Consider the following 13,793-nt stretch of genomic DNA (forward strand, 5'->3'; position numbering starts at 1 on the left):
AGAGCGTCCTTCGAACATTCAACTTGCGAAGTTCCGGTTGCCGCGACGCCTCCGCTCCGTCAACCGCAAAAGCCGGTAGGTCCACCGTCTGGTTGACGTGAAAGGCGGAAGCTACCTTAGGCAAAAACGAGGGAACGGTACGTAGAGAAACCCCCGAATTAGAAATACGGAGAAAAGGTTCCCTACAAGACAACGCCTGAAGTTCCGAGATTCGGCGAGCCGAACAAATAGCGAGAGAAAAACAGCTTTGAGAGTGAGATCCTTGAGAGTAGCCCTTCGTAGGAGTTCAAACGGAGAAGTACAAAGACCCCGGAGAACCAAATTTAAACTCCAAGAAGGACAGATAGGCCGTACCGGGGGTCGCAAATGCTTAACTCCTTTTAAAAATCGTGCAACGTCCGGATGCATGGCAATGGAAATTCCGTCAAGTTTACCGCGGTAACAGCCTAAGGCTGCCACCTGCACACGCAGAGAATTATAAGATAAACCCTTCTTTAGACCCTCTTGCAAAAAAGTCAGAATATGAGACACCGTAGCCTTCCGCGACGGCACCTCCAGACCCTGACACCAGGAGTCAAAAACTCTCCATACCCTGACATAAGCAACCGAGGTAGAGGGTTTACGAGCCTGCAGAAGAGTAGTAATGACCGACTCCGGATATCCTTTCTTTCTCAATTGCCGCCTCTCATAAGCCAAGCCGCTAGACAAAAGCGATCGGCCTGGTCGAAAAATACTGGACCCTGCCGAAGGAGCCGAGGCAGATGCCCGAGACGCAAGGGGCCGTCCACCGCTAGATTGATGAGGTCGGCGAACCACGGCCTCCTTGGCCACTCCGGGGCTACGAGAACGACGGGTCCCGTGTGGGATTCTATTCGCCGCAATATTTTCCCCACCAACGGCCACGGTGGAAACACATACAGAAGAACGTGCGTGGGCCAGGGAAGAACTAGCGCGTCCACGCCCTCCGACCCGTGTTCCCTTCTGCGACTGAAGAAGCGAGCTGCCTTGGCATTCAAACGAGTTGCCATGAGGTCCAACCGTGGAGTTCCCCACCGGCGGCAGATGAGTCTGAGTGCCTCGGGAGATAGTTCCCACTCTCCCGGATCTAGTTGTTGCCGGCTGAGATAGTCTGCTTGAACGTTGTCGACTCCTGCGATGTGAGACGCCGCAATCCGAGACAGGTGCTGCTCTGCCCACACCATCAATTGGCTGGCTTCGGTTGCCACCGGTAGACTCCGTGTACCGCCTTGCCGATTTATATACGCTACCGTGGTTGCGTTGTCGGACAAAACCTGAACTGCTCTGTCCCGAATCAAAGGCAGAAAATGTTGTAGCGCTAGGCGAACCGCCCTTGTTTCCAAACGATTGATAGACCACTTGGTTTGAGAAGGCGTCCAATGTCCCTGAGCGGACTGAGACTGACAGACTGCTCCCCAGCCCGTCAGACTGGCCTCGGTCGTGACAATAATCCATTGGGGTGGCTCCAAATCGGTACCTTGGAGCAAGTGGACCGGATCCAACCACCATTGCAGACTGGTCCGTGCTGGGGGTAAGAGTGGCAAAGGTATCTGAAACTCTTCCGATTTGGGGTCCCAACGAGACAGAAGGGCCCTCTGTAGCGGCCGCATATGCGCAAAAGACCACGGAACCAAATCCAGAGTGGACGCCATATATCCAAGGACCTGTAAGTAATCCCATACCACTGGCAAGGAAAGGGCGAGGAGACGGCAAACGTGCGCCATCAGCCGCTCCATCCTTGCCTGTGGCAGGAAAACCTTCCCCACTTCGGTATCGAACGAGGCGCCCAGAAATTCCAAATTCTGGGAGGGAATCAGATGGCTCTTGGGGTAATTGACTACCCACCCCAAGGAGTGGAGCCGATGGAGAACTGCCTGAATTGCGTCTTCGCAGAGACGGCGCGATTTCGCCCGAATGAGCCAGTCGTCCAAATAAGGGTGTACCAACACTCCGTCTCTCCGAAGACTCGCCGCCACGACCACCATTACCTTGGTGAACACTCTCGGAGCTGTCGCCAGACCGAACGGAAGAGCGCAGAACTGGAAATGAGATCCCAGGACCATAAAGCGCAGAAATCTTTGATGGAACTCTTGGATTCCTATGTGCAAGTAAGCCTCCGTGAGATCTAAGGAAGCCAAATACTCGCCTTTGTGTACCGCGGCGATGACCGAGCGCAGGGTCTCCATCCGAAACCGCAGTATGCGCAAAGCCCTGTTGACCCGCTTGAGATCCAGAATCGGCTGGAACGTGCCCTCCTTTTTGGGAACGATGAAATAGATGGAATAACGGCCTGTGTGCTGTTCGGCGGGCGGCACTGGCACTATCGCTCCCAGCTCCTGTAACCGCTCCAGGGTCTGAGCAATTCGTTGTTGCTTTACCAGAGAACCGCTGGGAGAGATTAGAAACAAATCGCGCAGGGGTTTTGCAAAATCTAAGGCGTATCCGTGAGAGATAATGTCGAGGACCCATTGGTCCGTGGTAATTGTGGCCCATTCCTCCCGAAAGTAAGAGAGTTGTCCTCCGACCTCCGGGACGGAGGAATGGACCGGCGTCCCTTCATTGAGCCGCTTTAGAGGTGGCGAAGGTATGAGACGCCCCTGCACGGGCCGGCCTTCTACCACGAAAGGAAGGAGTCCATGACTGGGAGCGCGTAGATGGCTGCCTTGTAGCAAAGGAGGAGCCCCTCCCCGATCGAAAACGGCGCTGCCCGCGAAATCGTCCGCGAAAAGTACCCGAAGGGCGAAAAAATCTAGGCCTGTCCTCTGGTAACTTGAACACCTTATTCTCCCCCAAAGACCGGATAAGGTCTTCTAACTCGGTGCCAAATAACAGTTTTCCCCGAAAAGGAAAGGAACCGAGTTGGGCCTTGGAGGAAGAATCTGCTGCCCAGTGACGCAGCCAGAGTAACCTCCGAGCCGACACTGCCGAAGACATAGACCGGGCCGAAGTGCGGAGGAGGTCATAGAAGGCATCTGCGGCGTAAGCCACCGCAGATTCTATGCGGTTTGCCTGCTCTGCTTCATCCGGAGGCAGATCCTGAGATGTCAACATCTGTTGTACCCAGCGAAGGGTAGCCCTTTGTACCATGCAACTGCAAACTGCCGCCCGTACTCCCAAGGCTGACACCTCAAAGATGCGTTTAAGCAACGTCTCCAACTTCCGAACTTGAAGATCCCTAAGGGCCGTACCCCCTGTTACGGGAATGGTGGTATGTTTTGCCATGGCAGTGACCGCCGAATCCACCCTTGGCACCCTAAGGAGCTCCAAGGATTCAGTAGGGAGAGGGTAAAGCTTATCCATAGCCCGGCTGACTCTAAGAGTTGCCTCCGGATTATCCCATTCCCGAGACACAAGCTGAAACAGTTTATTGTGAAAAGGAAAAGCATGTGCGGGAGTGCGGAGCCCATCCAATTCAAAATCCCCTGGCTGGGCATTTGAGTCTATCTGGGGTATTGGAATCTTTAGTTCCCTAAGGACATGAGTAATCAACGGATCCAATTCCTCCTTATGAAATAACCGGAGAATCTGAGGATCATCTCCCTCAACCGGGTCAACAGGGTCCGTACCCCCCACGTCCGTATCAGGATCCGGAGGGGACGGAGCCTGTGAAAGGGGAACCGGAGCTGCAGGCTGTGGTTTTGGAGGGGGAGCCGGAGAAGCCTGCTGCGGAGGTTTAGGAGGAGCCGGAGCTGGATCCCCCAAGCCAAAGAGACCTGTAGAAACTCTTCCCTGTTTAGCTGGGCCAGGATTACCCTGATCCCATTCCGTTTCGGCTTCCATATACGCCTTATGGAGCAAAAGAACAAATTGTGAGGTAAAGGGATGAGGTCTTTTCAAGGAACCTCCTTTTGCTCCCCCAGGTGGCAAATCTGGCCCGCGGGGGCTAAGGTCCGGCGGGGACAGAGGGGGGAGGTCCTCCCCTTCTTTGGAGGAAATCGCGTCGCCATCGAGCTCATTTAAAATGGCCGCCGAATTTTCCAAAATGGCAGCCGCCCCCGGAATCGGCAGCAAGGACTGCCGAGATCTGCCCGACGCTGCCCGTGCACCAGGCCGAGGGGAAGGGGAGCCCCCGGCCGCGGCTGGCCCCCGCGAGGAGCCCTCACCCCCGGGAAGACACCGGGAGCAAAGGCCCTCGCGGGAGAGCCGGCGGCCGTGATCCCCACACGCCACACAAACAGTTCCTCGGGGCATTTTTTTTAAAATTTTTTTATTTTTTAAGAAAATCCAAAAACGGCGCGAAAAACGGCGCGAACAAGGGCTGGGTGACAAGCCACCCCTTCCAGAGACCACAGTGAATAAAGCAGGCTGGGACCAAATTACCTCGTTTTTTTTTTTTTTTTATTGAGAGCGCTGCCACCGGCAGCTAAGAAAACTACCTCACAAACAATTTATTAGTGGAGCCGGTAGGGGGTGTAGTGCACCCGGCTAAACTTTTTCTCCGAGGAATTAAACTTCTCAGGAGTCGGAGAGGGAGAGTGACCGGCCCACCGATTAATTCTCCCCTCCTCTCACTGGGTAGGGCTGAAAGAAACCCCGGGAAAAGGCTGTAGGGCAGTGCCCTGCCTTGCCTGCTACGGCTCCTATTAGCAGTACCAAATTAGGTACAAAGTATTACCTTGATCCAGTCACAGGATTTCTCCTATATACTAATCAAACCTGATAGGGAAACCCCTTCACAATTCAATTTACAGGAGATCAGGACCGCAAGGTTATGCTCTCTCATCTGCTGGAGTCAGAGATATACTGAAGGATCGCAGGGGGCGCACCAGGGTATATCAGTGGTGCCTTTTCAGTTTCTCTCTGACTCCATCTGCTGGACGGGAGGCATAACCCAGCAGTCTGGACTGATCCTGGTACGTACAGGGAACTTCAGTCTCTCTACTTGTCTCATCACCACAGATTCTCAGCGTACTCCGCTCTGCGGACTTCTACCGGATCTGTCAACACTACTTCACATCAAGGAAGGGTTGTTGGCGTACTTCGCTCCATGGACCACTACCGGACCCTCCATTACCAGCATCAGGGAGACCTACCCTGCACCTCCGCACGGCCTGAACTACATCTTCTGAGACTACTCTGTGGCCAGAGGGAGAACTGCCGCTGTCCACAAACCATTCTACCGCTGTACAATAAAGCTTCTCATCATGTGTGTTGCTTATTAGAGAGCCTAGCCGATTGCTGTGTTTTCCCACAGGGCCCCTTCCCTTTGGGAAGAGTAATCGACACAGCAACCAGGAATCTACAAACATGCCACAAACTCAACAGATTGCTAACTCCATGGATTCTGCTCAGCTCTCGGCCCTTCAAGCCATCTCACCAATTGATGATTAAGTTATACCCCTTGTTATATGTAAACCGATCTGATATGAAATTTTTTTCATTAAGGTCGGGACACCTGTTGGCTTCTGGTTCCGCCCTGTCGGTTGATGTATGCCACCGTGGTGGCGTTGTCTGACATCACTGACTGCCCTGTTCCGCAGTCTGTGAGCGAATCACAGGCAGGCTAACCGGACTGCCCGTGCCTCTAGGCGGTTGATGTTCCACCCCGACTCTTCGCCGTTCCACCGCCCTTGGGTGGTGAGCCCTTCGCAGTGCGCTCCCCATCCGCTCAGGCTGGCATCTGTGGTGAGCAGGGTCCACGTTGGGGAGGACATCTTCGACCCTCGGCTCGTGTGGTCGGACATCTTCTTAGAAATTTAGTAAGTCGAATTTGGAAAACATGCTCAGCGAGCGTGCAGACGCTCCAAACTGCTTTGGAGACGGAAATTACTGAGTTGCTACACTTCCTGTGGGGTTATATGTACCCGTGCTGACGTCAGATCCGTCTCCAACTGCTAGCACGAGCACACTATACCCACTTGTTTTGAGTCCATCTGCCACACGCTAGGAAAGGACCTTTGCTCAACTTCGGGAGCTATTTCAGTTACAATCTCCTAACGTTTACCCTTATCTGCAAATATGTCATTTCATAAAGAAAGCATCCATAGAAGGGGGAACTGTGCCAGGGAGAACCGCAGTTTGAGGGAGGGCGTGAGTGAGCAGATCGGGTAAAGGGAAGGCTTTCCAAGATTTATGGCCTCCTACAGAATGCTCCTCAATGTACACCAAACTATATCAAAGCATGGGAGAAAGATCTAGAGAAGTCTCTCTCCAGAGAGAGTGGGATCTGATCCTCTTACAGGCCAAGAAGTGTTCCACATCCGCTTCCCTTGTGGTAAACGGGTTGAAAGTTCTATTTTGCTGGCATTTTACCCCTCATAGGCTCCACTGTGCTAAAATCTACTCCAATGGTTTCTGCTGGAAAGGTTGTGGTCAGTCGGGTCCTTTTATCCCTATGTGGTGGGACTGCCCTAAGGTGGGAAGACTGTGGAAGGAAGTATCGGACATTATACACTGGATCTTGGGCAGAGCTATTATTTTGTCCCCTGACCGAGCTTCACCGAATGACCCCAATGAGGGCCCTGGGAGTGAAAGAGAGCTGGTTACCCAATTCTGTTTGGGCACACGGTGATTACTGGCAGCAACGTGGAAGCAGGAGCTGGTGCCCTCTTTGGACAACTTACTTCAAAAGTTGGACACAATGTGCCTCTTATACAAGAAAACTGCCCAGAAGCAGCACAACATTCCTGCATTTAATCAGGCGGGGAATCCGTATCTGCAATGGAGGGGAAATCCAGCCCCTGTGGCGTCTACGACTCAGTGACAACATCTACTAGTGACGAGGGATAATGCAGACGTTCAGACAATTTAAGAAGCCCAAGCAAAGCAGCACTTGTCTAATTTGCTTGCTTTATCATTATTGCTTACATTAAGATGTCATGATTTTCTGTATTGCTATATTCCTGCATCTGTTTATACAAATGTTATTGCATTAATATGGATTAATAAAATTTAAATACAAAAAAAAAAAAAAAAGAGTAAACAAAAGCAAGAGAAATAGGAAACCGATCTGGTTCTCAAAGAAGGTGGCTGATAAAATACAAATAAAAAGAACCGCATTCGAGAAATATAAAGGATCCTAAAAAGAAAAAAACACAGGGAAGAACATCTGGTTAAACTGAAAGATGAAGAAAGTAATCAGGAAAGCAAAATGTCTGACAGAAGAAAGGATTGCCAAAGAGGCAAAGAGAGGAGACACCACCGGCTCCAGAAGGTCCAAGGCCTCCACGGTCAGACCCCCTTGAAAGCTGCTTCCGGGGTGTCCCACTCCAGGTCAATCACCTCCTGGATGGCTTCCAGAATCGGGAAATAGCAAGAGGCTTTCCGTAGAGACACCAGGATGGGACTCCTCTTTGCTTCCGACACAGGGTCTGTGCCGGGAACTCCCAGAGTCTTCAGGGTCTGGGAGGCCAGGGCCGGCAATTCATCTCTGTGGAAAGATCATAGCATGGGCCGGTATGGCTCCAGGCCTGGAAGGATTTCCCTGTCCTCCAATGAGACTGCATCCCCATCGTCGTCCGTGGGGTCTGGGTCCCTGTCAGGGATACCCTTGGTAAGCCTGCGGATAGGGCTGGGAGGACGAGGCCTTCCCAGACCGGGCAGGGGCAGCAGCCGACTGCACCTGAACAAAGGCTTGGAAGGCCCTGAAAGAATTCCACCCAGGAAAAGGTTGCTGGGTCCATGCCTAGCCCAGGAGGATCTGGGGTAAGCCCCCCTGAACTGCCCTCTCCCAAGGAGGACACAGCCCCGGGATTGCTCAGATCCGGGTGCTAACAGATAAGGTCCTGGCTGACCCATCCTCCGACTGGGAGAAGTTCTGAGAGTCCGGCCCTCCCTGGGCTTCCTCACAGAGCTGACACAGGAAGGATCCAGGTCAGGCTGCGCAGCCCTAATATGGCAGGCGGCAGAGAGGGGCGCTTGGGCTTCTTTGTTGCCGGAGCCATAGTTCATTGTACCTTGTGCGTTCAGTCAGCCAGCACGGACTCGAGTGTGCACAAATCCACCCTGACGAGTGTAAGTATAAGCATCCAGTTGTGCCCGAATGTACGACTGTGCTTATGTGCGCGGTTATGTGCAGAGATGCGCGCTCATTAAGGAGTGGGGTCAGGCGCACAGCAGGGCCGGCCCGCACCGCACGTACTAACGGTCAAGGAGGGGAAATGGCACCGCACCGAGCCTGAAGTGGGGCCTGGCCCATCAGGGGCCACTAAACCTGCTCGGAAACCTCCTTCCCTTGCCCCAACGGGATCAAGAACGTCGTCGGTACGGCGCAACGAGCAAGGAGAACGGAGGAAAGATTTACCAAAGCCTTTCCACGTCTCTGAATCTGAGGAGATCTTCTCTACTTACCCAGGCTCAGCACTTATTGGCTGAGTACAGAGATGGTCTCCAGCTGAGGGGAGAGAGGGCTTAGGCATTCACCGCCACGCTCGGCTTCCTGCACCCGCTGCTTTAGAACAAAGTCCACCCTGGGAACCACTACCGGACCAAGGCAACCTCTGAGAGATCTCGGAAATCACCTCAGGAATTCTCAACTGGGGGAGGGACCTTTAGGTATCACCACAGGAGAGCGGGGCTCGATCTTTCTCCAACTGGTAAGGGGATAGCACCTCCACATCTGCTAGGAGACAGAGAGATACTGGATGGCTGAGGTCACTGCAGGGGGGTAACTAGGGTGACGTCAGCTTTGAAACCTGACTCAGCCTCCATCTGCTAGCAGGGGAGCACATAACCCATTGTCCTGGGTCCACACTAGGAAATTTATGGTTTTTTAAATTGACTTTGTTGTTCATTAAAGTTTTTATCCATAGATGTTTTTTACTATTTATGTTGTAATATTTATATTGAATTTAATGTTTTGTTTTTAATCATTTATAATTTTTAATTGATTTTATTTATATTTATACTGTGAACTGTTATGATTGTTATCAGAATAAACGTATATAAAATAATATAAACCAAATAAATAAAGCGGGGGAGGGAAAGGTGTAGACGTGACCTGGCTGAGAATTGAAGACTAAAAATGACCAAGGTTTAGAAAATTACTTTTGGGGTTCAACTTCTTCTTCCTTGAAATTTGTGGATCAGCAACAAGAGACAGAAGATCTTTGTACATTTAATTTTCACTAGAAAAGAAATGGGGTTAATTAGAAGAAGAGATTCCTTAGATATTTGCAAAGCCTCCCCTAAATAATTATTAATCATCTCCCCCTGGTGAAATATTCTCTCTTGGGAAAGTTGATAATTCTAAAATATTTCTCTTTTGGCAACATTTTCCAAATTCTTACTTTTTCTTCTAACAAACTTTATCCTGAATGGACACAGGAGAATTGAGTAAATTTCCCACCTTGCTCTCCAGTGCCTGCAGCCGCTTAGCATGAGCAGAGATTTTCTTCTCCTGGGTCACTGAAGAGATTTCCTCTTCAATCCTTTCCAACTTGCTGCTCATTGTTGCTTCCGGCCGCTCCACAACCATCCACAGAGAGCCCAAAGTCCTGGGCTGCAGTGGATCCAGAGCCAGCCCTGCCCCCTCCTCTGATCCCGGGGGCTCTGCCAGAGGCTGCACCGAGGAGGGATCTGGCTCTGGAGAAGGCAGAACCCCCTTCCTGGGCTCCACTGAAGTCCCAGAACCCATAAAACCATCCATGGGAGACGGGCGAGATTTAGACTTTCCCTTTCTATTCGATGTAGTCCGGATCAGAGACAGGTCGGGCTGAGGACAAGAGAAAAAATTGGAGAGTTAATTCCCTCCTGTACCGGGCACTTTGTGAATTAACAGAAAACCCTGCAGAAAACACTCTCAGCACCTTTGCATCAAACCCATCACATTTAAACAGCGCTAACTCCCAAAAGTCACACAGCAACATCCTATCTATGAAACAACAAAACTGGAAATGAGGTAACTTGCCCTAAAGCAGCTAAATAATGAACTTTTTGTAATATGTGAATTAGAGATGTTTTTAAATAAATAAAAATCTATTCCCTGCTGGAAAACAAAACAAGCTGGACTGATACAAATCTTACACAAAAACTAAATGCTAGCAGAATCCCTCACCTCAGTCCCACATGGAATATACAGACAGACCCTCACCAAATACAGGATAAGGGAATATCAAATTGAAAAACAAACCATAATACAAATTATAAAACAACAATAGTAAAGTAAAATTACAGGTTACAGAGAGCACAAAAGGTAAATCTCAGGTTTCTGTGTGCAAGTAAAATTGTGAGCTTTGAGGAGTCTCTTGCAGGCTAACTCCCCTCTACTCTCTTTATGGGGTGGTGCTTAGTGCTCCTCCCATTCAAGCTTTGACCCCTAAATCCTAACATTTTAATGCTCAAGTTTCTGAAAGTCAAATTATTGTGAATCCTAAGGGCAGCAATCAGAGCAGCTCATAAGAATGGCTGCAAACATAGGGGCCGATGCAAAAATCTTCCCAGAAAGTGGGCGCCGACTTTTCAGCACCCTCAGGGGGGGGGGGGGGGGGCGGGGAATGGGACCATGCAATATTTAAATTAGGGGGGGTGTCATGCTAGGAAGGAGGTGCTAGAGTCGTTTGCGTGACCTTAGCACCTCCTTCCTAGCGCGACTCGCTGCGCTGCCCTGTCTGCCAGATATGAAAACAGGCGCCGAGTTTACAGGCGGTCTGCTGAGTTATTTTATTTTATTTACTTTGAAAAGTTTTTTCTGCTTTTCCGTCCTTTTCAATGTATCTTTTTGCATTTGGAGTGAATGAGTGCATTTGCATGTGATGAGCGCTAACTCATTCACTCCGTGTCTGACGCGCGTTAAATAGACACTAATCCCCCTATTGCATTAGGGGGTGGATTAGCGCCTGTTTAACCCGTGTCCCACCGCAGGTTAAACAATGCGCTCGGCTGAGCTCACTGCATTGCATCGGCCCCAGAGATTGCGACTTAAAAGACCTGATCACCTCCTTGATTTCCTTTCCACGCTCCCAGTGCGAAGCCCTCCACCTGGAGCCCTTTACACTCAGTCCCGCTGCTTGCTAGAAAAGTCACAGGGACACCAGAAAAGAACGGGTCGGAAAGACACCGCTTAGGGCTGCCAGGTTTTCATGAAAGAACAAGCACTTTAAAAAAAAAAAAAAAAGCCCAAAACACGTGAAATTGAAACCCCAATGTTTGTGGGTCGCATAGATGACAAAGGAAGCTTAACTTCTTGCATGTTGCAGAAGGTCTGCCTGATGTGCACGAATGTCACACTTACAAAATGTGCACACAGCCTTACTCTCATTGCTGACAACAGACTGAATCCATGCTTTTAGTTCACATTCCTCTTCCCACACTTAGCAGGATCTTTTAGTTCCTTACTTTAGCTATAGCAGATCAAATCCATTTAGTAGCGCAGCAGCCAATGACAGAAACAGTAGGTATGGACAGGCTTTCTTACAAAGGAGACCTGCTGCAGGGAGAAGAAATGAGAAAAAAATTACATGAAATTAAAAGTGGTGTAGGACAAATTAAAAAAAACACCAGCCCCATACACTGATTCCCCCCTCCGAGCACATCTCTGACCCTCTCACACACCCCAATCCCCCCTCCCCTCCACACACATCTCTGACCCTCTCACACACCCCGATCCCCCCTCCACACACATCTCTGACCCTCTCACACACACCCCGATCCCCCCTCCCCTCCACACACATCTCTGACCCTCTCACACACACCCCGATCCCCCCTCCCCTCCACACACATCTCTGACCCTCTCACACACACCCCGATCCCCCCTCCCCTCCACACACATCTCTGACCCTCTCACACACACCCCGATCCCCCCTCCCCTCCACACACATCTCTGACCCTCTCACACACCCCGATCCCCCCTCCACACACATCTCTGATCCTCTAACACACACCCCGATCCCCCCTCCCCTCCACACACATCTCTGACCCTCTCACACACACCCCGATCCCCCCTCCCCTCCACACACATCTCTGACCCTCTCACACACCACCCCGATCCCCCCTCCCCTCCACACACATCTCTGACCCTCTCACACACACCCCGATCCCCCCTCCCCTCCACACACATCTCTGACCCTCTCACACACACCCCGATCCCCCCTCCCCTCCACACACATCTCTGACCCTCTCACACACACCCCGATCCCCCCTCCCCTCCACACACATCTCTGACCCTCTCACACACACCCCGATCCCCCCTCCCCTCCACACACATCTCTGATCCTCTCACACACACCCCGATCCCCCCTCCCCTCCACACACATCTCTGATCCTCTCACACACACCCCGATCCCCCCTCCCCTCCACACACATCTCTGATCCTCTCACACACACCCCGATCCCCCCTCCCCTCCACACACATCTCTGACCCTCTCACACACACCCCGATCCCCCCTCCCCTCCACACACATCTCTGACCCTCTCACACACACCCCGATCCCCCCTCCCCTCCACACACATCTCTGACCCTCTCACACACACCCCGATCCCCCCTCCCCTCCACACACATCTCTGACCCTCTCACACACCCCCGATCCCCCCTCCCCTCCACACACATCTCTGACCCTCTCACACACACCCCGATCCCCCCTCCCCTCCACACACATCTCTGACCCTCTCACACACACCCCGATCCCCCCTCCGAGCACATCTCTGGCCCCCCCCACACACCCCCCGATCCCCCCTCCCCTCCACACACATCTCTGACCCTCTCACACACACCCCGATCCCCCCTCCGAGCACATCTCTGGCCCCCCACACACCCCCCACCCACCCTCCCCCCCCTCACCCTCCCCACACCCCGTCCCCCCTCCCAGCACATCTCTGGCCCCCCCCACACACCCCGATCCCCCCTCCCCTCCACACACATCTCTGACCCTTTCACACACCCCCGATCCCCCCTCCGAGCACATCTCTGGCCCCCCCACACACACCCCGATCCCCCCTCCCCTCCACACACATCCCGATCCCCCCTCCGAGCACATCTCTGGCCCCCCCCACACACCCCGATCCCCCCTCCCCTCCACACACATCCCGATCCCCCCTCCGAGCACATCTCTGGCCCCCCCACACACACCCCGATCCCCCCTCCCCTCCACACACATCCCGATCCCCCCTCCGAGCACATCTCTGGCCCCCCCACACACACCCCGATCCCCCCTCCCCTCCACACACATCTCTGACCCTCTCACACACACCCCGATCCCCCCTCCCCTCCACACACATCTCTGACCCTCTCACACACACCCCGATCCCCCCTCCCCCTCCACACACATCTCTGACCCTCTCTCACACACCCCGATCCCCCTCCCCTCCACACACATCTCTGACCCTCTCACACACACCCCGATCCCCCCTCCCCTCCACACACATCTCTGACCCTCTCTCACACACCCCGATCCCCCCTCCCCTCCACACACATCTCTGACCCTCTCACACACACCCCGATCCCCCCTCCCCTCCACACACATCCCGATCCCCCCTCCCCTCCACACACATCTCTGACCCTCTCACACACACCCCGATCCCCCCTCCCCTCCACACACATCTCTGACCCTCTCACACACACCCCGATCCCCCCTCCCCTCCACACACATCTCTGACCCTCTCACACACCACCCCGATCCCCCCTCCCCTCCACACACATCTCTGACCCTCTCACACACACCCCGATCCCCCCTCCCCTCCACACACATCTCTGACCCTCTCACACACCCCCGATCCCCCCTCCCCTCCACACACCCCGATCCCCCCTCCCCTCCCACACATCTCTGACCCTCTCACACCCACCCGATCCCCCCTCCACTCCACACACATCTCTGACCCTCTCACACACACCCCCTGATCCC

The 13,793-nt window shown here is 52.8% G+C and overlaps 1 protein-coding gene across 8 annotated transcripts in view; it reads right to left on the minus strand.

The window, feature by feature from the left end:
* LOC115083627 (zinc finger protein 585A-like) overlaps nt 1-13,793 on the minus strand; it is a 738,796-nt gene that overhangs the window by 198,959 nt on the left and 526,044 nt on the right. For 2 of the 8 annotated variants that reach the window (XM_029587551.1, XM_029587558.1), the window contains exon 3: nt 9,305-9,670. The exons of 4 other annotated variants lie outside the window; for them this stretch is intronic. In XM_029587551.1, coding sequence (XP_029443411.1) covers nt 9,305-9,670 — 366 coding nt within the window. Of the gene's footprint in view, nt 1-9,304; nt 9,671-11,292; nt 11,384-13,793 lie in introns of all 8 variants that reach the window. 2 more of the 8 variants (XM_029587557.1, XM_029587556.1) reach the window with 2 other exon arrangements.

This window comes from Rhinatrema bivittatum, chromosome 2, assembly GCF_901001135.1.
Source record: "Rhinatrema bivittatum chromosome 2, aRhiBiv1.1, whole genome shotgun sequence".
Lineage (NCBI taxonomy): Eukaryota > Metazoa > Chordata > Amphibia > Gymnophiona > Rhinatrematidae > Rhinatrema > Rhinatrema bivittatum.